At 40.8% G+C, this 24,649-nt stretch overlaps 2 protein-coding genes across 3 annotated transcripts; one reads left to right on the top strand and one right to left on the bottom strand.

The window, feature by feature from the left end:
* Positions 1–2,521: 2,521 nt before the first annotated feature.
* nkx6.3 (NK6 homeobox 3) lies at positions 2,522–5,224 on the top strand. The gene is made up of 3 exons (XM_069699658.1): positions 2,522–2,937; positions 3,630–3,799; positions 4,600–5,224. The coding sequence occupies exons 1-3, from the start codon at positions 2,523–2,525 to the stop codon at positions 4,828–4,830; spliced, it is 816 nt and encodes a 271-aa protein (XP_069555759.1). The 5' UTR covers position 2,522; the 3' UTR covers positions 4,831–5,224.
* Positions 5,225–6,588: 1,364 nt separating this feature from the next.
* On the bottom strand, positions 6,589–24,416 carry inpp5l (inositol polyphosphate-5-phosphatase L). 2 transcript variants are annotated; one of them, XM_069699775.1, is made up of 16 exons: positions 24,297–24,416; positions 19,229–19,270; positions 18,753–18,853; positions 18,172–18,259; positions 14,502–14,565; positions 13,816–13,919; positions 13,486–13,538; positions 11,645–11,764; positions 11,244–11,328; positions 11,072–11,167; positions 10,895–10,969; positions 10,756–10,829; positions 10,533–10,644; positions 9,865–9,933; positions 9,722–9,779; positions 6,589–8,641 (listed from the first exon to the last, which is right to left on the bottom strand). In XM_069699775.1, the coding sequence occupies exons 1-15, from the start codon at positions 24,297–24,299 to the stop codon at positions 9,738–9,740; spliced, it is 1,128 nt and encodes a 375-aa protein (XP_069555876.1). In that variant the 5' UTR covers positions 24,300–24,416; the 3' UTR covers positions 6,589–8,641; positions 9,722–9,737. The 2 variants fall into 2 exon arrangements, with proteins under 2 accessions (XP_069555876.1, XP_069555874.1); XM_069699773.1 differs by lacking the exon at positions 24,297–24,416 and adding an exon at positions 23,164–23,879.
* Between the last annotated feature and the right edge of the window lie 233 nt (positions 24,417–24,649).

Raw genomic sequence — 24,649 nt, 5'->3', positions numbered from 1 at the left:
TCATCACTCTTGGAAATGTACTGGCCTTCCTCCTATAATGAACAACATTCACATGACTTCCACCCGGAAAACCTCACCATACCGTCATCCTGCAGTCCACACTTCAAACACACAAGCTGGAAGTGTTGGCATGTTATAACATGTTTCACAACAGATTGGGCTGTAAGAAAAACATGACCTGTATTTGATTCAAGGTATTGATTTTTACTCTTTTCATATAAGAATGAAATACTTGTAATATAGTTTAGGCTACTAGAACATACAACCTTAAACCAAATATTTGAATGGATTGCAATAAAGACAAAAAGTTAGTGTATGAGGCCACATATCAACCTGACATCATTTACAGGAAAAGAGATGTTTAACCAACTGTATCAAGGAGATTGTTCTCAAGCTGTTGCAAGAGATGATGAAACTGACGTCTGAGATCAAGCCGCTATAAAAGCTATGAATGCTATAACTGAGTGAAATGTTTCCAGATTTCAATACATAACAAAATGGATCAAACAGTTACCGGCACTGGATCTGTAACTGAAATGTTGTACTGTCATATACATAAATCACGATGGTACAGAGTGATTGCACAATTAGACTCATGCACGTTTTTAAACCTCACAGTAAATTTAAGCTGTTACTTGTTCTGAATACTTTCATGTTTTCTCATATAAAACCTACAAAACATCAGTGGGGTACATAACATTCATAGGTAAAATAAGAGGCGCTATATTGCAACATTGAAACAGAAGGATTTGTTAATATTGTTTACCATGAGGTGGTAAGGATAAAATATGCTGAAAAAAGAGATTTTTTTTTTATTTTTTTTTTGGCACTGTAATTATTACCGCAATTGTTTGTTAAAATTCCACAACAAATTATTATTTAAGTGCTTTTAACTTCATTATGTCACCTTTTATTCAATCTGTTACTTGGTGTTTGTTTGTAGTTATGTATCCCAATTTTCATAAGGTAAATGTAATTATTCACACAAGGTAATATTTCCTTAACTCCCGCATTGTCTGCATAAGAAAGTAAAGCTTACTCAGGTGAGGCAAGTGAAACTGAAAGCCCTGCACGTGCCCAGCCTGTGACGTCAGAGGAAAGTTAGTGCTCTTTTCCCTCAGACACGCGCGCTCAGCGGGAAACCGGCAGGACTGCAGACTTTATATTTAACTTTCAAATATCTACAGCCATCTACTGCAGTTAATACACTGACTGCTGATATGTATGTCATACAACCCCACACAAAAGAATTCAAACTATCTTTTAGACATCGTATGCACCACAGAGGTCAAATGTCCATTTTAAAAATGTTTTGTAAGTCACACTAAATGTTTTAATGAAAGTTGTTAAATTAGCGATGACGGCACGGATTTAATTTGACTGTATTTGTCGGACAACTGTGGGAAACGACCTCTTTGTCCAGTGTTATGTAAAGCATAATAAAGGTGCTATTGTTAAAAAACATGTTTTATTTCATATTTTTTAGAAGCCTTATATTATGACAATTTTATGGAGTGAAATCCATATTATAGTAATGCCGTAGAGTAGTGAGTGAATGAAATATGTAAATTTTACTTAAGCTTCTTGAAATAAAGTAAAAAACAGCTACTTATTTAAACCTGAAAGACCAAGTATTTTTTATTGAGGTTTTGTAATTACATACAAAGGTAATCTAAGTGAAATTTACGAGCAAAGGGGGAGTCAATTTTGTCTAAGGAAGATCATTGCTAGTAAAATCTACTTGAATACTTTTGATTTTACAAATATTAATAGTAAGTACATTTTACTTGAGTATTACCCAAGTAAAAAATTACAAAGGATTTCTGTGTGGAGCTTTTTCTAGCTAAAGTCACCCCAATTTTTGTTCAGTGTAGAGCAGCTCCTCTTCTCCTCCTCTGTGCACTCCAGCTGCACCACACTTGGTCAGACATGGCAGGCCATCAAAAAATCAACTTGTTCCCAGTCCACCTGTTCAAAACACTATTAATCTGCTGCCTTCCAATACAAGGCTCGGCTTCCACTGAGGAGCCAATAGAAAGGGATTAAAGCTGGGGGACCCAGGCCAATCCCAGGCTGCATTCTAATGTGGCCTATCTTTATCAAGGTGCCACTCCATTTCCAGATACTGCTTATTTATGATTTCTGAGGAGAGGGCCAGAAGGAGGCATATGTCTTCAGGGGAGCACTAAAATCTGCATCCAGAGGGCTCGAACCGAGACTTCAGATATGGAGGTATCACACACCAAACTGTGGATAAGAAAAGGCGAAAGGCGAGAGTGAAGTTTATCTACTGCGACACTGTTTCTGATGTAGCAGCAACTTTGACATACACCCGGGACTTTGTTAAAATTGCTATCAGTGTTGTTAGTTGTTTTAATTTCTGGGGACGGAGGGTGTGGTCCCAGATCCAAACATCGCCTTGTGGGTGAGAGAACTCCTTCTTTGCCCATCAGAGGTCTTTTCCTGCTCGGATCATATTGGATGTGTTACTGATACCTGGAGGCAGAGGTACACCACTTCCCATGGATCCAAACATCCAGGGGTCTTTTCTGTTCAACAACAGCCTGAACCAGTTCCCATCAGACCTCAAGGCACCAGTGTGCCAGTACTCAGTGCCCAACTCCTTCTACAAGCTCAACCCGGGCCTGAACAGCCAGCTACAGCCGGGGACGCCTCACGCCATCAGCGACATCCTGAGCCGCTCCATGGTGGGGGTGGGATCCACGGGCACCACCACCCTGCTGTCCGGATACTCCTCCATGGGGGGCTTCGGCCCCTCCGTCACCAGCACGTCCATGTACTATAACCGAGACTACAACTCCTCGCTGGGCGGCTTCTCCAAGCCTGGTGCTGAGTGCCCCATGAAGGCTCGCAGTGTGAGCTGCTGGGCAGAGAGCAGCTGTGACTGGAGAGGAGGGAGGCAGCAGTGCACCAACAGTGAGTCTAAATACTGCAGACTGCGTGGGCTCAGCATGTAGCTCATCGACACAGTGCAACTTCCCTCAGTCTGCCTGTGAGGACTCAACAAGAGATGTTAGCAATTATCCAGAAAACCAGCAGATTCATTTTAGTGAAATCAAATTCAGAAGGAATATGATGTCAAAAACCCATACACATCATTACAGAGTGTAGATTATATGATGGATTAGACCAAATCTCATATTTCTATTATTTTTATTCACTGTGAAACACTGAACTATGCACATATTTCATACGATGTTATATCAATGTTTTATTAAAGATGAAATTTCTCAGGTGTAAACTCAACATCCATAGGAGTTCAATAGGCATTTCAAACTTTCAGTCAAATATTTGGATTTATAAAATATTATTAAGATATGTAGAATAGTTTGTAAATTGTGCTGAATAATATTATGTTTATCAATGGAGATATTGTGGTTTGTAAGCGTATCAAGCAGTAAAATTCAACGGATGCGGTGCTGTCGAGTCAGGCAGATTTAAATGCAAATATGTCTGTGATCGTTTCATCTGGTTATACACACATGAAATCAACCTACTAATTAATATATACTGCGATATTTCAGGAGGGAAGGTTCCATCCTGTCTCGTAAATTGGCTCAAAGAGCAAATATTTGTGTCAGTGATGTTTTCTGCTTTGATATTTCCAGGCAGTGGTCCTCTTGGGGAGATGTCCAGCAGGAAGAAACACACCAGACCAACATTTAGTGGCCATCAGATATTTGCTCTGGAGAAAACCTTTGAGCAGACTAAATATTTGGCCGGACCAGAGAGAGCAAGACTGGCTTATTCTCTGGGAATGACTGAATCACAAGTCAAGGTAAAGTGGATGCCACATTTCCATTAAATGCTGCTTTTGTATGAGATGTTCCCAGGACTGGGACAATCCCTCCCCCAAACCCCCCCCCCCCACACACACACACACACACACACCTCCCAGCACATCATTTTTGAGTACCAACCACACTATATCCCAAAGCTACTGCAAAGCTGAGTAATAAATGCATCAGTCACTCTTTACTGACTCTGGTGGTGTACTCCTGTACATTGCAAGAAGCTGCAGCCTACAATTCATTAATAACATTCCGGTAATGATCAGATAGTTGTTTATTCAAATAATGCTGCTGTTCCATCTTATTTCATTACTTATTCAGTTCATATAGATTTCACGTATTCAAACAAAACCATACGTTTTATAAACCATATCTGGCTGACAACACACATAAGACAACTTGCCTGTTGTTGGAACTAAATCATTATTTTGTTGACCATGCTCGTGATTTTTATTTTTTTTTTCGTTGTATTTCAGTGTTTTATGCACCCCTTTGTCTGTAAGTCTTGTTTGGAAAGGTACAACAGAAATTCCGTTTACTTATCCAATTCCTTACAAGGAAATGGCATTTGAAATCCGGGATGTTTTGTAAGGGAGGTCATCAAAACAGAAAAGAAGTCGGAGAGCAGGAACAACTCGCCGCCTTGCTAAAATGAGGTCGAGCATGATTTTCATATTCGCGGCTTTCATAATAACGGCAAGACAAGATGCTGCCGTTGAGCAATACGCGTACAATCACCACGTGTCACGCCCACGCGGATCGCAAATAAACGCTGCTGCTGTTTCAGGTGTGGTTTCAGAACCGGCGCACTAAGTGGAGGAAGAAGAGCGCCACGGAGCCGAGCTCCACGCAGGCCAGCCACGCGGGGCAGGGCGGGGAGGCCTCGGAGAACGAGGTGGAGGACGAGGAGTACAACAAGCCTCTGGACCCCGACTCCGACGACGACAAGATCCGGCTGTTGCTGCGCAAACACCGCAGGGCTTTCTCTGTCCTGCGCCTCGGGCCGCACCACGTCTGACGCTTTTGCAGATCGCGCGCGCGCGCGCAGACGCACCCTTGCGCTTCTCAGCAGACGTGCATGCTGTAATTAACATGATTAGAGGTCCAACATCCAACATTTGGTCCAACATAGAGCATCAAATCGTTAAAACGGGCTGTAAAAATGAAGCTTCAAAAAAAAGATGTTTACTTTTGTAAGTTAGGCCACTGTAAAGAAAAAAAAAAAAAAACTTCTCTGACCTCTTACACTGTTACGTGGGGAATTATATCACGAACACGATGTTGTAAAAACATGAGAACATTACATTAAAAAAAAAAACATGCATGATGCTGTTGGTAATACAAATAAAAAAAAGAGACTTGTTGACGGGTTTGTGATTAATGAAATTTCAAAATTAAACTGTGATTAAAAACCACATGTGCCACATGTAAGATAACTCTTCAAAACTGTCATAATCAGTAAACCGAACAACAATCTTTTCGTCTATAGCCAAGAAGAGGGAAAATATCATCTCTATAGCCCTTTCAGTTAAAACTTCAGAAAATACATTTTAAAAGAGAAAGCTGATAAATCTGCAGGTACCGTCATTTTAGGACACATTTCTGGTGAATCTAAAAAAAAACATAATTTCATATTGTTGCTAGATACTAAATTAACATTCTCCTGTAGCCTGTGTGGTTTTATAACAGCCTTACAAACTGTAAATTACAGGGTGTTTAAAAAGCAGGAATCCATTTTTATTTGCATTCAACCAGTGCAAAGTGTTGACATATTAAAAAGTATGTGTATGAATTGTAACTCTTCTAAATGCTTAAACTAAACATTGACTTGAATTTGGTTAAAATACAAGTGCACAGCTTTGTTTATCTTGGTCTCATGCTTGCTTTTAAAATACACTGTAAAATTATTAAGGTGTTCAATCTAACAAAAAAAAAAACCTGAAACCATGCACAATAAATTATTGTCAATTATTAATTGGAATTCGTGGTTAATTGTCTCGTGTGTGCTTTTACATGAAAATTAAATTTTCTATTTTAGAGCAACCTTTTATTGTGGCTGAGGCATCAGCATCTTGATGTGCCACACCTGTCAGGTGGATGGATGATGTTGGTACAGTTAAAGTGTTCACTAACACGTGTGAACAAAATCTAAGAGAAATTAACCTTTCGTCTTATACTTCTTTTTTTTTTAAATGAAAAATGAGAACAAAAACAAAGGTTTTGCGTTCATATTTTTGTTGAGTGTTCTTGGTTGCTTGAACTCTGCTGGTGTATTGACTTCTCTAATGATGGTTAAAATCAAACAGTGATGGGAAACAGGCATAAAAGATAAGAGAAGCGCAAAGGTCAAAGGTCAAATCTTGTGTGACTTACTAGTGTGCCATGGCTTAACTGAAGACAATGAGCCCGGCAACCCACTTCAACATATAATCAATAGCGACAGACGAGCTCATTTGGTTCAGTCAGTTCAGGGTCCACGTGGTTCATTCAGTTGACACCAGGCCCGATGATTGTATTAAAAAAAACGTCAAAAAAACGCTGCCAAAACAGTCCTGCTTTAAATGACCTGAATCACAGACGGTAAGATATTACAGTGTGCCAACAACTTTGTTGTTCTTGTGTTTGTTGTTCTTACTTTGCCAATTCTGTTGATGCTGTGATAACACGTTTTGTAGTACTTACTTTTTTCTGGGAACTTGTTTAAAATCTGGATTTGTCAGAGTCAAACCATTTAATTAAGATAAAAAAGTGAAACGGTAATAAAGGTTATAATCAGTCACAAATCAAATTTCTTTATTATTTTTATAGCTCAATTCCGTTGAGATCTGTTTCTTTTCCCGGAAACGAACTCAAAAGTCAGAGAGAGCCACCGCACTGAACCTAATCTTTCAGGTTCATCAGCCCTGAGTAAATAAAACCACCAACAATGCGGACGTACAGAATGCGATTACATTCTTACAATACGTTTCCCCAAACACGTGAGACATATATTAACTGTAACGTGACAAATAAACTGTCAATCTCAAGCCATAAATAATAACGCTACATATTTCTGAGGGCAGCATTTTATTTACAAAAGGAAAACATCACAATGATGTAGTGTTTGACCAGAGTTAATCTAAAAGGTAATACTGGCCTCAGTTATCTCCAGTCCTATGACAACATTAAACTGCTAACAGTTTATTACTACAAACTGTTTCAATCTACACAGACATGTGCAGGAGTTGTTTCCTGTTATGGTGAGGCTACAGTCCCACTGTACAAACATGACATGACAGTCCAAACGTTACATGAATAATGTGAATTTATGCATAAGAGTATTTTGGTGTCAAAATAGGGAGTGTACTGTTCCATCAAGCTGTGCAAGTCTAAAAAAAAAAAAAACAAGCTTCACAAAACGTTAAAATACTAACAAACATACTTTAAATCCACACAATTAGCCGCACATAAAAAAAAAACTATTACTGCACTGGTGCTACAGTATGAGACTACAGTATGACTCAGGGAAATAAGGTAAGACTTAAATCAAAGAAATTCAAAAGCAAACAGTGCCTTCCGCGCTGTGTGCGGGTGCACACGTGTGTACATACACAGGATTTTGTGATGTTTTAGTGATGCCGTGTGATCAAAACACCCACAGTCCTGAACTGCAGATGTTAGTAAACACGAGCGGCCTACAGTAGAATTCTTTTGGCAATGAAGTACGGTCAATGCCAACCAAAACAAGGTGGAGGAAAATGTCTGCAGACGCCCTGCGGCAGACAAAACTGCAAAAACAAAACTTTCTCTGAGTGAGGATAGCTAAATCTGACAAACTGAGGGCTGCTGAGATGGAGTTGGTGAAATAAAGCACTTGGTATAATGTACAGTAAGTACATAGAAAGATTAATTCAGCTCCTACAACAGCTTATAAACACTGCTGCAGATGGTTAAATGTTGCTATAAAATATTCATTATATTCTAGTGTCATTTCTACATAATGTCACCATGAAAAATCAATTCCGAGACTGACTTTGTTAAGTACTCAGAAAACAGCTGAGACAGTTCGAGCTGCTGCGTTTGAGGGTGGCTTCATGTTTGAAAAATATGACAGTAAGAAATTCCTCATTAACTATGTTTTATCTATGGAGGACATCGAACTAAAAAATGTCAACAGGAAACTGAGAGCAGCATTCCTTGAATGTGTCTCCCCCATGGTACAGTAAACAATAAATAGGTCCACTAAATACAAAATAAAAGCATACAGAGCAGTAGGTAGTACTTGATATTAAAGACCCCATGTTTTTCAGTTTTTATGATAGTTTTTACAAACACTATGGCTCATAATAATGCTAATATTCTCCTGAATGTTTAGGTAAACCTTTCTTATACTGAAGTTTTCTCATTAGATTATAATTGGCTACAAAGTGGCCTGACTGACTGGAGGGTTTAATTACATTATTTTGGGTCAGTAAGTAAAAAGAAACCTTTGTTGGCATACAGTAAAAAATACAACAACTAAAATTTACTCTAATCAAAATTCAAGAATCTTTTACATGCATGCATGCATCCATGTAAAGGGTCTGGTATCATTATTTGGTCCCCATCTGAAACAGTCTGGACTCTAAAAACATCCTCACATCTGAGCTTTCAGGTGAGGGAGGTTTAAGATCTGTGAGTGAGTGGAAAGTTTGGAAAACTGCCTCAGAGCTCCATGACAGCTGCTGAGCTCGTGGCGCTGGAGCTTGTGTTGAAAAGTGAGGGGCGGTGAGATCAGGTCAGTTGAAGTGGGTGACAATAATGCTGATTACCCTCTGTGGCAGAGCTTCGAGGAGGGTGTGGTTAGAGACCTGCAGCAGACACAGACACAGAGAGACACACACACGCACGCACGCACACACGCACACACACACACACACACACACACACACACACACACACACACACACACACACGCACCATTAACCAAGTGCCAAAACCCCCCGCAGGAATGAGAGTAGATAAGGGACTCTATTTCAACAGATTTAAAATTCTTCTTTCCTCTTTATGGTCACAGTCACAGTCGAGATAAAGAAGAAGACACATTTGTTTACAGTAAGATGCCACGTGCAAGCAAAGCCATGCTCAAGGCACAAAAGAACGCCTTCTTTAGTAACAAGTGTTACACCACGTGATCAAGTTAATCAGGTTAGGTTAGGTAGTTACTTTATTATTTAATCAGATATGAAACATCTATTTATGTTGAAGGTAAGAAGCAAACTGTTAAAAAAAAAAAAAACCTTGATCAACATGCATCAGATATGTTGTAAAACATATCAAATTTAATCTGAGAAGCACTCGTCCTGTAAAGAATCAGTTACTGATGTGGCTTATTGGACCGAAATTTTTCTCTGCTTCAAAATGTCAAACAAAACGGGAAATGGGAGCTGCCTGTAGTATCTTCCAAGTTGCTTCATTGCGTGGATCTCATTATTTTACAGCCCTGTGAAGAAGGGCTGTCATGAAAAAGCTGTTCATCCACAGAAAAATAAATTTAAACGGCAGCAAAACAAAATCATGGCCGTAAAAATGCCAATATGCTGTCCTGCAAAATGAATGTCTCTTCGGTCGACCATCCACATGGTAATTAATGAAAAGCGGGTCAGCAATGCACTTAATGTGTAGCCACAGTGACAGTGGAGAGGATTCAATAGACATAGATCAGTAAAAGGTGCTGATCGCCTATGCTCCAACTACACTGGACACAAAGGAGCGCTGCTGTCCCGCAGGCACTTCATCTTAGTTCATATCCTGCCTTCACTGGGCTCCACAGGGTTATGGCTCTCTGGAGACTGGAGCGAGATTACTGGGATCACTCACTCACTGAATCTACCCGGTGGAATTACCATCCTCATGCATTACAGTATTCACACACACACGCACACTCTTACCATTGATAAGATTCAGTCATTGGTCCTTTGTCTTCAGTGAGAAAGACAAGAAAACAGGCTATAGGAAAAACAAAAACACATCAGAGTCGCTCCACATAGCTGATTTGTTCCCGGCATAATGGAAATGCTATTTAAACAGTTACCTTGTGGTCTCCCATACATATATTAGGACCCACTGTGTTGTAAACAACACTCTTCTTGCCGTCATCTCTCTGAAAAGAAGGACAAACTTTTTGATCATTTCTATCTGGACCAGTTACAAAGAAAATTAAATGCGACATTCAACAATGAACCTTACATCTAAAGCTTCTTTTCGCTAAAAGATCACAATTTAATGACCCCTGCATGGTCACGTTAGATGTTGAGAGTTTGTTGGATTATATCATGATTCAGTTCACACTGGAGCCATTACACATCAAGAGATATGTTTTCCACAACCTTTTTTTTTTTTTTTTACACATAAAAATCAATAGCATAATGCCAATAGTAAAAAAATACACTTCAGTAACTACCAAGTACTTCAACTTTTGCTTAACAACTTGAAAAAGGTTTTGTCGTTCTGTCAAAAAAAACGACAACAAAAAGGGATATTAAGAATGCAGATGCTTCATTTGGATACGTAATCTAGATAGTAATGTAACTTTGGTTAGACAAAGATAAATGACACTCATCCTGTAAAGAAAAGCTCCCCAAGATCCACTAATTACTTATAGCCTTTGCCAACAGCAAATGTAGAAGTATGAAGATGGACAACATCCAGAAAGTTATGAATTCCAGCTTTAATGTATGACGACAGTAAACATGAACTGACCCTGTGGATGAAATCTTGGGCAGCGTGTGACATGAGGATACGATCGCACCAGGCAGGACAGCGGGTGTTCATGTACTGCGTCGGTTTAGTGTACTCTTCGCTGTAGGGGTAGCTGAGCACGAGACAACAGAGAGACAAAAAAAATAAATAAAAAAAACCTAAGTGCATGTCGGGGAAACCAGCACACCATGTTTGCAGCAAGCGGTTCGGTCACGAGTCGTACCTGGGTGGAAACTTGATGTCCTCTTCTCTAATGACATCATGAAAGGCTGCGACTTCTTTGTCATACTTCAAAAGCTGAGGGACACAAGCCATGAGTGATGAGCATTACAAAACGTGGAAAAACAAGCTGGTGATCTTACTGCTCTGCCGTTGTCCTCTCTGAAAACTGCCTGGTGCAGGTAGGCGAACAGCTTCTCCTCGATTTGGAGCAGCACCTGCAGGTGAAATGTAACGGTGGGTAAAGTGAAAGCAGCACAAAAAAAGGTCAGCTCTTTTCTTAACTGATCGTTTTATTTAATTTATTTTTTTTAAATCACCTGGTGGTCATTGTCTTTTTCTTCACATATGATTTTCTCCACTTCATTACTGCTGTCGTTCTTCACTGTCTGCACGTCAGTTGCGGTGGACAGATGCTTGAAACACAAAAGGCCAGGCTGTTACAAGTCCTTTATCACCTGAGCTCCAGCAAAATGTAATGCTGTTTCATACCTGAACCAGACTGAGTGTGTCCAGACGGAAGTTGAAATCTCCAAACAGGAAGAAAGGCAGAGAAGTGTTGCGGTTGTCTGATATCCTAGAAGGAGATACTGTGTCACACAAGGTCTTTTTCTCTTTTAAATGTTATTTTGAGTGTGTGCAAATTCACATAATTATATTTCTAAGATAGTCTAATGTTCCCCTGAAAGTTACGTTTACATACATTTTTGAAACATCATGTCGACAATATGAAAAAGGCTGTACAACTACAGATGATAGAACCAATCGCAGGGGTCGTTAAGTGAAACCTTACACTTTACTTTTTGGTTTAACTTGCTGTTAAACTTACTGTGGCACTTTGAACATTTCATAGTCATGTTTTTGCATGAGGTGAGTGCAGCTGAAAGTCTGACCTGCTGATGACGTATTTGAGAGCATTTTTGCGGTTGGCTGAGTAAATAGAAGGACTGGAGTCGCAGGCAATGAGGTTGGAGGCATCATGGAACAGGTGGACATTGAGCAGGTCCAGACCTCTGATAAGAACACATGCACAAGAGGAATTCGGTTATTTGTGGCAGATGGAGGAAGAGAATTGGCAACACCATAGACTGTCATCAGATAATCAGGTGTGTGTGTGTGTGTGTGTGTGTGTGTGTGTGTGTGTGTGTGTGTGTGTGTGTGTGTGTGTGTGTGTTATCATCGAGAGTCGTAAAATCCACATGCAATTTTGTCTTTTATTGTGCCGTTATCTTTTTTAATTTTTACTGTAACCGGAAAACAATAAAGCGTGCGTCTAACAAATGACATCCACGACATTGTGGCACATATATTGTGGACGTTGGTTTTTCCCACTGTGACGACAGTTTACGGGAAACGCAGGCAGCTTCAGCAGCAGTGTAATTTATCCTGGGCTGTTTCAGGGCTGAAGTTTTGCCAATTTCAATGCAGGGGTTTCGAAACATAAATGTATATACATATTATTTGGTAATTAAATAAAAACGTGTTTACATTTCCGTAACCTTCGGCATACAGTCTGAGTTGGCACTAGGGGACAGGACTGTATTGGCTATGTACTGTATTTACTGTATATAAAACTGCTGATTTTCAGAGTTTGCCACCAAACTATAGGAGTAAATTCTAAGTTTTTGTCGAAACAGCGACAGAGGACAAAAAAAGAAGTCAAGTATTGTAGTAATGTCTGGTCAGATATTCCCTGATTTTATTGAAGTTAAGTTCCTTTAGTCTGCTTGCCTCTAGAGAACATTTAACGTAGGCTTTCTGGACTTAGCTTAGACTTTGTGTTAAACCTGCCTTCATTGAGGTTTTGGCTTCTTGGATGCAGCTGAAAGAAGCTGTGAAAACAACAATGACATATTTACCTTATAAAGATAATATAGTAAACATCTGGGCTACCAGTCTACAACTGCCTACTTTCACATCTAGCAGGTACTGTGTGGAGCAATGTTACCATTCATTTTGACTCCTGTTTATATCCATTCAATAAACAAAAGCCAAATATTTCCTCTCTTTTTAGCTCCGTTTTGGTCTTAACCAATTCCTGAGACCTGAATGTCTGACTCGGCTCTGCTACAGCTGTTTACCAGTACGCCAACTTTACCTGTCTGCAGTGTCTGAAAAGAAGTGGATGATAACGCCAAGACTGACAAACAGAAAAGTTGCTATGCTTTACAACCAAAACAATGAGCTGAAAGACGCTAAAACACTACAAAGAGAGGAGTTGGAATTCAGAGTGGGTGCTAAAAATGTTCTGGGTTTGTCAGAATGAGTGACCGCTGTCACATACGATCCATATGTGGAAAAGCTTCTTATAATTTGAAAGGGTTTTGCAGAGAAAAATCTGATTGTCAAATATCTCAAAGTAAGTCAGAAGATTATTATTTCCAAATTCAAGCACTAAAACCATGTTAACTATACAATGCTGGAAACAGACAAGCAGCCAGGCAAGTCTTTTGCTCGATGGCACAAATAATTTCTTCTTTTTCCATTATTTTTATTTTGTCTGTCAATCCAGGGCTTCAGGGCTCGTAACAGATTAACACACTGCTTTTAATTTTGTTTAAACGAGGCGTTTGTTCCCAAGATGCCAGTTTTGTTCTAAATGTTATCAGGAGACTTTTTCCTAGAACTGCATTTAAAAAAAAAAAAAAAAAAAGTCAACAAACAACCAAAACTGAAAGTGAGCGGAGGCCAACCCCGCTGGTGTATCAAGGTGAGACGAGTGTACATTACGTACTGGTTGTGTATGATCCAGCGGGTCCTCATGAAGCCCTTCCTGGACCACTTGAACTGCAACAGAGATAAATTGGAGTGAGTCACTAAACAGCAGTGAGCTGTGTCTTTAAAGGCCCAAACTGATAATTATTGATTCTTGCACATAATTTGTCTCATCTCCCTGTCAGACAGTCCCTGCAGCCCCAGAAGACTCATTTGTCCCAACATCTCTCTTTGGCCCAAGAGTACCCCTCCCCCCCACCCCTCCCCCTCCACACACACACACACATGCACACACACACATGCACACACACAAGCACACACAGATGCACACACAGGGGTACATACTCACATCAGGCCAGAAATTCTTTGGGAATTTTTCTTTCTCCACCGTGGTGACCCTCTCCAGAGGGCCCACATACTTGTTCTTGCCCGACACTGCTTTAAAATCCTTAACTGTGAGAGGGAGAGGCAGGGAGAGGCGGGTGACATGTAAAAGAGTGAGAAAACATGCAAACGGCAATCAATAAACTGGTGTTAACCTCATCAGAGCGGCATACGTGATGAGAGAATCTATAAGCGGGCCATTAGACTGCGCTTGGCGAACAACAATCGGTTTGGGCCACACAGCGAGTGGCAGCTCTGGGATGTTTATGGTTCTTCCATAAGCTTTTCTGAGGAGCTTTTTCACACCTAACGTGACTGGACTACGCAGCAGGAAAAGAACAGCTCCACTTTAAATTCTAGTTCTTTGCAAAGTATCTGGCCGGTAGAGGTAGCCATCAAACTGTCATTACACACAGAGAAATGTCTTAAAATTCATGATATTAAAAATCATATGCAACAGTGCTCTTCCTCCATCAAAAGTGGGAAACATTTCTCACATTTCTCACAAATGTGAGTTATGTAATGTTTATTTTCATGAGTTCTAAAAATTGTTTTTATAATGGGAAAAAAAAACTGAATTTAAATCTATCACAATGATGAATAATGTAACGATAAAAATCAATGTAAATGTCAAATGTAAGGAGTTATTACCATCAAAGTCATATTGATAGATATTTTTCAGCGTCTTGTGGATGAAGTACATGCTCCCCAAAGCCTGTGGAGAGAAAACGAGACACCATATCTGATAAATATAACAGAGCAAAACATGTATGAATATGCAACGTCATTTTCACTCAAAACCAAAACATTAAAAAAGTTATGAAGTTTACAGTCGTGATTTGTAGGGATCTAAAAACAAATCATACTAAAACAGTACATCACGACATGTTTTGTTCAGCAAATAGACAAACTCAAGTTTAAAAAGCTGCTGCTTGAACCATAGACTGCAAAAGAAAAAGGAAATAATGAAGCTAATGCAGAAGTGCCTTAAAGTGCAATACCATTTAGGGTCACAAGAGGCTGGCTCCAACAGACTACCATTCAATTTCTCTCGTGAAATACAAAGTCAGCAATTTTTTTTTCCACAAGTCATGTCAGTGTTGTTTGCTAACGTCACTCTTTCTGATCACTGTTCCGGTTTTCCTTCCAAAAACAATTCCATAATTAATTCGATACTGGGCATTAAAGAGGTATGTTTGGGGGCGTGTCTGGTTTGACTGACATGGCTGGGGTGAAGGCAGGTTTCCAGTACGGGGGATAACGTATAATGTCTTCGGGCCGTCAGTCAGATTTCCCCTTGCTTCTTCCCAGTAGCCCGTTCAAATATGGTCACTTCTGACGACAAAAACCCAAGACAGCGAAGGCAGTTCATAAACCCATGCGTGACGCCACAGTGGGTTGTTGCTTGGCCTAAACCTGTGCATTACATATTTTCATTTTCAATACCGCAGCTTGAAACTGTAGAAATATTGAAGTTCTAAATAAAACAGCTGAACTAAATGTCCGACTCATTTAGAAAGGCTTCTCAGCAGTGATTCACGATGAAACCGACAAACACAAAAGAAATCACCTCAACCCCTGAGGTGATGGACTGAATTGTTTATTTGCCATCACATGAGCGGAATCGTGAACCTTTTATTGAACGATACACTACAACAAAGTAAATTATTACTCTCCGAAAAGACATGAAACTTTAAAGAATAAAGACGCGCCGAGTGAACATATAAGTCCACAGCACATCCACATACTACCCCTCATACACACTTCAGCGCCCAATCATCCCTGACATGGGGCTGACAATTTTTAATGTACTAACTGCCTGCTCCACTGATCTGATTAATCATGCCCTGTGAAATCAATAAAGACAGAAAATTAAAACCATTTAAAAGGTATTAAGCAGTAGGCCTGCTGTCTGCCAGCGCTGCTGCTGCTGCTGCCGCCGCCTTGACTGGGGGGCCGAAGAAAAATCTAGCCGGCACTCAGAGGGCTCGGGGCGTGACGGACCGCTGGCTGCGCGGCGACCCCCCTCCCCGCCCACTCTCCTTCCCCTCCTCCTCTACACAAACACATCCAGCAGGCGCATGAGAGATCTCTCCCTGAAGAGATCATTTATCTTCAGTGCCAAAGTCATCCTCATTTAATAAAATGGAAGTGTCTCCGTGGTCGGCTCCAGTGAGCGGCAATTAGTGACCAACTCGTCTAAACTAAGAGTCGGGCACGGTCTGGGAGTTATTTGAACGAGTCTGATCGGGTTGTTGACTTAAAACGCAAAGCTGACAGAAGAAAGTTTCTGAGAAGCAAATTTCCCCAAAAAGTTTTACTGTAATTTTAGCTCACAACTAGAGCAAAATGATGATTCTCGTAGAGATTTAAAGACAAAACTCTACTATAGACTAATACTGAAAATCAGCTCATAGAAAAAGAAAATTGTCCAAGTTTATATTTGATTAGTAACAATGTTATATACAGCAAAGTAAACCTATACACTCATGTACACTCTCTCTCACACACACTCACTCACTCACTCACTCTTCCACATACTCTGCCAAACACCTATCTTCATCAATCAGGTTTGTGCACAGTTTAATAAAAAAATATTGACTTACAAGTGATTTTTTATCAAAACACCATTTGTACTGGGAATGCATGCAAGTCTGCCCCCTCTACTTCTGCAGCCCCTCTGAAAGGAGAACCCCCCCCCCCCTCTCTCTCGGCCACATAACTGATGATCTGGAGCCGAGGGGAAACAAATTGAAAATCAATGCAGGTGGCACCGGCGAAATGAGAATGAGGCATTAGGTGGAGTGGGGTGGGGTGGGGGCTGCAACCCTCTCAGGGCAAACCGTGGAGGGTGCAAAACACTCGAGCGCAGGGGGAAAACTTAAGTCCCAGTTGTCTTCCACCCCCCCACCCCCAACACACCTTATTTATCGTGTACAAATGGGCTGGGATCAATAGTTTTAATCTAGAGTTAAATGTATTGACTTTGGCCTGTCTCCCTCACACCTGGCCATTGACTTTCCTCCTTTTTAACTTCACGCACCTTCGGTCTACAGGCACAGCCATTGACCCCCACTGTCAGACGTTCGGTGTGAGGTGATCACCTGGGAGGAGCAAGGGTTAATAGTTTAAGAAATACTCAGCCACTTTTCGTTAAGCGGAGAGGCGTTCCCTCCCAGAGTTTCACAATGACAGACCGGCGAGCACGTAAACAACTCGATTCCAAGAAAGACGCTGCAACGCTTACCTGCGCTACGTGAGGCCACTAAAAAAAAGAAGCTGGACTCAGGAAATGGCTTTCCTGATAGGTGTGGAGATTGAGGCTGAGCCCATGACCTGAATAGCATTCCCTACAACTCTGTAGTAGCACTTTAGTAGTGTAAAAACATCGGCTCAAGACTTCAGCTGCAGACTCTGAGTTCAACGACAGATGACGTTAAAAAATGTAGGTAGCAGCATGAGTGAACTAACAAACCTGCCTTTGAGAGCATCTCTTCTCTGGGCCCACCACACCGTGTAGTGACAACAGCATTGTTTTGTACTATATCTTTGAGATGTATGCCACTTACATGAGTTTTACACATGTCTGAGATTGTGCAGCGAGCCCTGATGTATGATACCCAACTAATCTAAGAAGGCAAACACACACAGACTCGCATAAGAAATCTGACTCCAGTAAGGAAATACTACTACAGTAGTAAGGCTAATGTGTTGGCCTTTATCAGGAATGAACAACTCTGTTTGATCAATCCATCCTGTACTCACCAAGCATTATTGCACTTATCCTTAAAAAAAAAAAAAAAAAAAAAAATCTGCTTGATAAAATATCTGTTTTGTTTTGTGGTAAAATGTGATGTTTTTAAAGAATTTTATTTAAAGTCAAACTGAAATTTGGTGAAACCTTTTGAGTTTTTCAGCACGTTTCTATAATAGTTCATCCTTTCTTCCAATACGAATAAACTAATAATTATTAACTTTAGGTGTGTAAAAATATTAATCCACTTAGATGGATCTCATGATGTGTCACACTGTGACCTTGGCATTTGCATAAAACATGACTTAATTTTCTTACAGAGGACTTTCTAACATCAACTTAAAGTGCAGTAAAACTGAAACTGTTTTAAAGGAATCCCAAGAAATGACATTTTCAGATGTTCCCCTGGAGTCTACAAACTCAGTCCGTGCATTGTCTCCTGATTTACAGCCAACAGCAGAGCGCTTCCCTCCTCCGGCTGCCTCCGAGCACTAACATGGAGGAGGACCCCATCTAGTGGATAAACACGGTTACTACTCTGACTGAGTAGTTCAGGGTGCTTCTTACCGTGAAGCTGTTTTCTGCCTGGAACTGGTTGTCCACATAAATGCAGACCCTGTCGAAGTCTTTCATTTCCTCACTAGACTCAATGCTCCTGGAAACAGCAAAGCACAACAAAGCAATCACAAGGATGCAGGGTAAAACAGGTGTTTATTTACATGTAGAGCTGGAAAGATGAGCAGGTTTTTTTTCAAAGTAATTGACTAAAAGCCAGATGGCAACAGTTTCAACAATTTTTAACTTTGCTCAAAAATATTGGAAGTAAAAATGCCACAACTTCAACAGCTCTAGTTTCTGGAATGACAGTCAATTATATACCTTTGGGTTCTGGACTCTTGACTGGATTAAACAGGCTTTTTAAATATGTAAACACGGGCTATATGCACAATTTCTGACAAATTATAGACCAAACAATTAACTGGTGAATAGGCAGGAATGAAAAAGTGTTTGCGTCCTGATGCATGAAATATATAAAGAAAAAGAACCCGACTCGCTTTATTAAAGTTGGAGATAAAGTTAGAAACTTTATCGGGGAGGAATAGGACTTTTCAGGGCAGCATGGATTATGATCAGCACATTAATCCTACCAGAAGAAGCTTTCTGCATGGCCCATGTTGACCATGTAGTCCTTCCCTCCCACCTCCTGGAAGTGCAGGGCGATGAACTGTGGCTTGTAGCTGTGGATCGTCTGTTACAAAGCAAAGAGAGTAGTCTAACGTAGAGGCTCACCTTACAGAGTGCTGGGTCAGCAGCACTGTTTGTTACAGGGTGAAGGTAAATATCTAAGAGCAGAATTTTTCTGTTGTTGAATTGATGTGCTTATAGCGTTGCTGTGTTGTCAGTTATCAACACAGCTATCGGTTTTCCTGAGGAACATAAAGCTCTCGTGTCTATTGGGATGTAATGAGGCCAAGAAACTGCAAAGTGGACAAGAACCAACAGTTTCTGTTTGCACCGATCTGTCTGCAAAATCTGAGAGAAAAATATGTCACACTGGCAGTCATGAGCAGAAATATCAAATATTTCAAATGGTGAATTATTCATGCAAGAAGCTCAAACTTACCGTGTACAATTCTTGCAGCCATTCGTTTTGAATTTCGCCCATCTATTAAAAAAAAAAACAAAAAAATCATCAAAAGCTTGCGTGTCATCATTCAATTATTTAATTCAGTATGGAAATCAGAACTCGTTTTATTTGCCATTTGTTTTATTCGTCAACAACGGAAAATTACCGATCTTCTGCAATCTAATAAACAAACAAAAAATAAAACACCATCTGATATGTTTATCTATCTTTTCCCAATTTCTTTTTTTTCCCCTTTCTCTTGAGACAACAAAATAAAACATGACTGAAGAGCAATGTACACACACGGCCAAATTAAACACAACATTGCGTATACAGCCATCCCAGTATCAGCACAAACTGTATATATACACAAGCAAAAACACAGCATCAACAAAACACACATTTTTAAGATTCCTGAGGAGAATTTGTGTTTATGACAGATATTAACCTTTACTATATGGTTCACCAGCGTTCACCAGACAGACTGCATCCTGGGGTCTCTCGTCTTCATTAAAGACTGTTTACTTATCGATGTTTGCGGTTATATGTGTTAAGAGTTTTGTCGTTTAGGAGACCTGTATCAACAGATGCCTGCTGAAACACCAAATGAGTAAATAGAAACGACAATTACCGCCTTGCGGCTGCATACCTCCGCCAACCTGCGGTTTACAACCTTATCTATACAGACTTACATAAAAGTTCACTGCAAATTTTGTCATTCATAAAAAATAAGTTATAGCATCCAGCTTTAAAAGTACAGCTAACAGACAAACGGCTCAAATGGAAGTCAGGAAATCATCAATCACCAACTCTGAGCAGGTTACAGCAATTGCCAGGAAATATCCTCCTGTGTGTTGCTTTAGCTGTGTGTTCCAGGATGTTGGCTCATTTAAGTATAGCTGCACCTGTCACAATCTGGCCACCATCAATACATCATCTGTGAAGATGTGTTTAATAATGCACGGCCAGCTGACAGTTAAGTATAGCCTACTATAAAACATGTATGAGGAAAGCGGGCGGATACACCTTACACACAAGCAATCTGCCACAGCAGGTTGATGGTTGCCTGTTTGGAACAACAGCTAGATTTCCATCAACGCAGTAGGCGCTACAAACTGATGCCTGCACTCTTGCAGTGAAACAATAAGTCTAATGTGACCAAATAAAATCAATCTTCCTTTACCTTTAGATTTGTTCCGGTTGTTACAGTTCAGATTATCAGTGAGCTCTTCCTACCATGTTGATTTATGCAGCGGGGAATTGATGATATTATCGAGTAGAGTGGATATTCACTGCCCTTAGAATTCAATTTGACTATGGCTTAGCTGTCGACAATTTGTTTATTTTACGTAGCTACAATACACAGATGTTCCCTAACGTCTCAGATGTAGACTATTGGAGGACACTACAATTTACAGATTTCACCTAAATGTCTCATGTGGACTATTGGTAGGCAGTATAAGTGTCAGATGTCCCATAAACACCTCACATGAAGGCAATAGGTAGACGCTAGCTAAGGTGGCTGGACACACAGAAGCCTTTAGTCGCCACTCAATTACTGCAGTGAGCGCAACTCGCACAGTTGTGAAGCCAAAAGTTAGTTGGTTTGAACGGAGTGAAATAAGGTGTTCTCATGTTTACCCGAGATGAAACCGAGTGATGTTATGTACCTAGATGTGTCTTAATTTACCTGCTGCTCCAAAAATTTGCTTCCCAGTGTTGTCACATGACCTTCTGCAATACCAGGTGCAGTCATACTCGCTGAGAAATAAGTTTGCATAGTGTATTTGCATGACAGGGATGATTGCAGCTCAGCAATTGTGACCTGAAGGACTCCTCTCACATCATTCTGGCTACAAACACTGTCTTTATGGACTCGTGAATTCAAACACAGAGCCACCAGCTGTGTCCTCCAACCATAATTCATTCCCATATATAACTCTAATCAATCCCAACAATTAGATGCTGTGGTTTTCCTCTTTGTTACAGGAGGACTGATCCAAAGAAACTGAGCTTAAATGAACTCAACATGGTGGTGAAGTTAAGACTTTGTTGCTCCAAGCTTGTCTAGTCGTTCTCGGGAAAACTGGCTGATTTGTGTGCCAGGAACTCTTACATGCTATCTTTTGTCTTAATTTGTATGATTAAAGGGCAAAGTTGAATAAATAAACAACACCGCAACTAAGTCTAGAAATAGTCACGGCATAAGCCAAACAATAACAATTTAAGAAACATGGTGGCACTGAGCAGCAGTCAGAGTTGACTGTCTCAGTCGTTGAGCTGCTCTTCCAGGACTTTCAGCTATAGCGGAGTGCTGTGAAGAAATAGGATTTATTCTGTGATGTGCTTAAGGTCTTGCTCTTACCCCGAAGGCTGGGTGAGCCTTCAGGAGTAATTGTTTATAGAAATAAGGGGGCCTAAGTAAGTAAAAAAAAGCTCAAGTCCCTTCGGAGAAAGATATTCATCTGTTTACATATCTCCCACAATGGGATCTAACATGTTTCCATTGGCGCTCGGTCTGGCAACCGGAAACATGGTCCTGAGCCAAATTTCCATGAGCGCAAGAGCCCTCCCTCCCTGGCAATGTCTAGTCAGGCCGGCCCGGGCCAAAACAAGAAAGTACTGGGTATTTAGACGTCCGTTTGGATGTGAATTACACTTGAATCCCATAAAGGTGGTTCTACTGTACATTTTGGACAGATAAACTTCCAAGACTGGGTTTTAACTACAACTTAAGAGGACAAATAGGAGAAAGATACCACTTGGAGCTGTAAATGCCATATATAGTCTCATAGTATAATGAGAATACTATTAAATGGCTATTGCGTAACACACACCCTCCATTTCTAACGCAATAACTAGTGATTTTCATCTGGGATTGATGGCAAAAAGTGAGACCGGTGAGGGTGCCCAGATATCCGTCTGCAGGATCTGGAAGATTACTACAGAAGAACACAACATACTGCACGACATGAGAGTTCATGGATGTTAGGAGAAATATGAGAAATGAAAACAAACTCGTGCTGAAGTTCTGCGAGGAAGACAAGACCTCTGGGTAATGGTCTAAATGTGAGGTCGTTGTGCTCTAAAAATCTGAGCCTTCATTTTATGTCTATGACTTGTTAACAGCTCCACCAAATAGGGACTTCTCACATGGTTTCCTTTCATTAAATGTTCAAATGATCTGACATCTCACCAACAATGAGAAAGAAAAAAAAAGTTAAAAACTGGAATCAGATTTTTTTTTATTTTTTTAATCAGGACTTTTGTTTTTCTTCTTTCCTGACCTAGTACTTATCTCACAAACATCTCACACTTACCTGCCCTTTCTGTAATCAAAACTGGACATAAAGTAGTTTAAACTACCTCCACCTGCAGCAGCTACAACTGTAACACGCCGCTTACACACTAATGATTCACTATTACTGTATGTCATATATAACCATACACCTGTCAGAGGGACCAAACCAGTACTTTTACTTTCATTTTGTAACTTTTGAATTGTGTTTGCTCGGTAAACATTTCCCTATGCGGTTTATGGGTGAAGTTTCAGTGTCACAGTACCTGTGGGGTGACAGGAGTCAGTGCAACACCTGGGACTGGGCGTGAAACTGAAACGGGTTCAAATGGATGAACTTTTTTCCTTAAAGCGGATGAACACATGACAGCTGACAAATAAGCCCAGGAACTTCACATGGGTGGTACACAATTACAAACAGACAATCAAGAGAAAGAAAGCGCGGGACGAGCCGAGCACACTTGTTACATCCTTGAACCGCACATGTATGGTAGAAATGGAGCCTATTCGAGGCAGACCTCGCCTCCTACGCCCGCTCGACTACTACTTATTTCTCCGTGAGCCTAATCCTCCCGCCTGGCACCTCTGCAGCAGCTACAGTAAAGGGTTTAAGTTGACTTCTAAGTCTACTCACGTTGTCAAAGAGCGACCCGACATTTGCGGTGACGAGCAGCACATCAGCGGACGTTTCCATGTTATCGATCCACCTCGACCAAAAAAAAATTTAAAAAATTAAAAAAAAAACCCAAAAAAACAACAACACTCCGAAGAAACTGGGAACCAAGTGCCGTGCCGTGCCGCGCCGCGCAGGCCTAACGCAGCAGCTCCTCAAGGGCTTAGAAAGAGGCTTATTGCGAGAGCCCAGATCCAGCGGCTATTGCTCACACCAGCATCTCACTGGCACCGCGCTGCTTCTGCTGCAACTCGCTCGCTGATGGCGGGCCGTGATCGTGTCAGGTCGTCATCGGGTTCAGGAGCGGCGCGCTTATTCATCGTCGAGCCGAGGACAGAGTTAAGTTGGCGGCGTGAACTGGCGGCGTGCGTGGATTTCCGCCTCCTCTGCGTTAATTGGACAAGGAGCTTCTTAGTGGACTAAACCAGCCTGGGACGGGGCTTCTGTTGGCAAAGCGGACCAAGCCGTTGGCGCTGTTACGAGCTCCCGGCGCTCCGCCCATTCGCGGCGAGCGCGTTAAGTTTGTCAGCCCCGATCCAAAACATCACTATAAAGTTCAGCCTCTGAAGTTATTCACGTCGCATAAAAGCCCGTGCATAAGGCTTGTGTGGCAAATTGAGCTAATTCGGGCAATCTCGTTATTTAAAGATTCCCGCAAGACGTGTTTTAATAGTATCTCAAATATTCCAACTGAACAAATTGAACCATTTAACGAATGTGCCAATATATATTTTAAACATTTAACTGCTGGACTTCACCGTGAAGTCCATTTTCAATTTATGTGCACTGCCAGGTTTCCACTTTCGTCAGTTGAATATTGGATAAGGATCTGCTTCCAAAGTATTTGGAATTTATATTTAAGTATTTAGTATTTATGAAAGAAATTGCAAAGCGTGGTTTGACGTCACAACACCCTGCTCTGGTTAGACGCGTGATGATTATGACCTAAATTAGCCACGAAGTCTGGTCCTTTCATCATAAACGTCGCCACATCGAGTGACGTCAAAACCTTCTTCTCAGAGCTCTCAAAAAAACACCTCTGGACTTACAGAGTCAGATGTTCCCAGTTCAATAGGTGTTCAGCTGTATATTACCATTCAGATGTTGGAACTTTCCCGTTCTCAGTTGTCTATGAACGCACCAATAGGCCCGCCACTTAAAATCAGAATTGCAGTTAGCACAGAGCAGCAGTCTTCTAGTTTTCTACTCTGGACAGTGACGCTCAAACATTCATCTGTAGGAACAAGAAGGAAAAACATGTTTTTGAGTGGAGGACTTCAGCCACAAAACCAGCTACTTTATTGAGGATTACACTATTACAGTGATAACGTGTGAGGCGGCATGAAATACGAGTGTCTAACTCAACTACCCGAGGAAATGAAAAATACCTGAACGGATTCTCAACTCGTCACTCAGAATACCGCAGGCTCCGTCTGCGAAGTCACAC

This window comes from Brachyistius frenatus, unplaced genomic scaffold (genome assembly GCF_029030835.1).
Source record: "Brachyistius frenatus isolate BFR_SWC_R1_liver_20210118 unplaced genomic scaffold, ASM2903083v1 Contig_31, whole genome shotgun sequence".
NCBI classification, from domain to species: domain Eukaryota; kingdom Metazoa; phylum Chordata; class Actinopteri; family Embiotocidae; genus Brachyistius; species Brachyistius frenatus.
The sequence above is the reverse complement of the archived record's forward strand: the minus strand, read 5'-3'. Positions and strand labels throughout refer to the sequence as shown.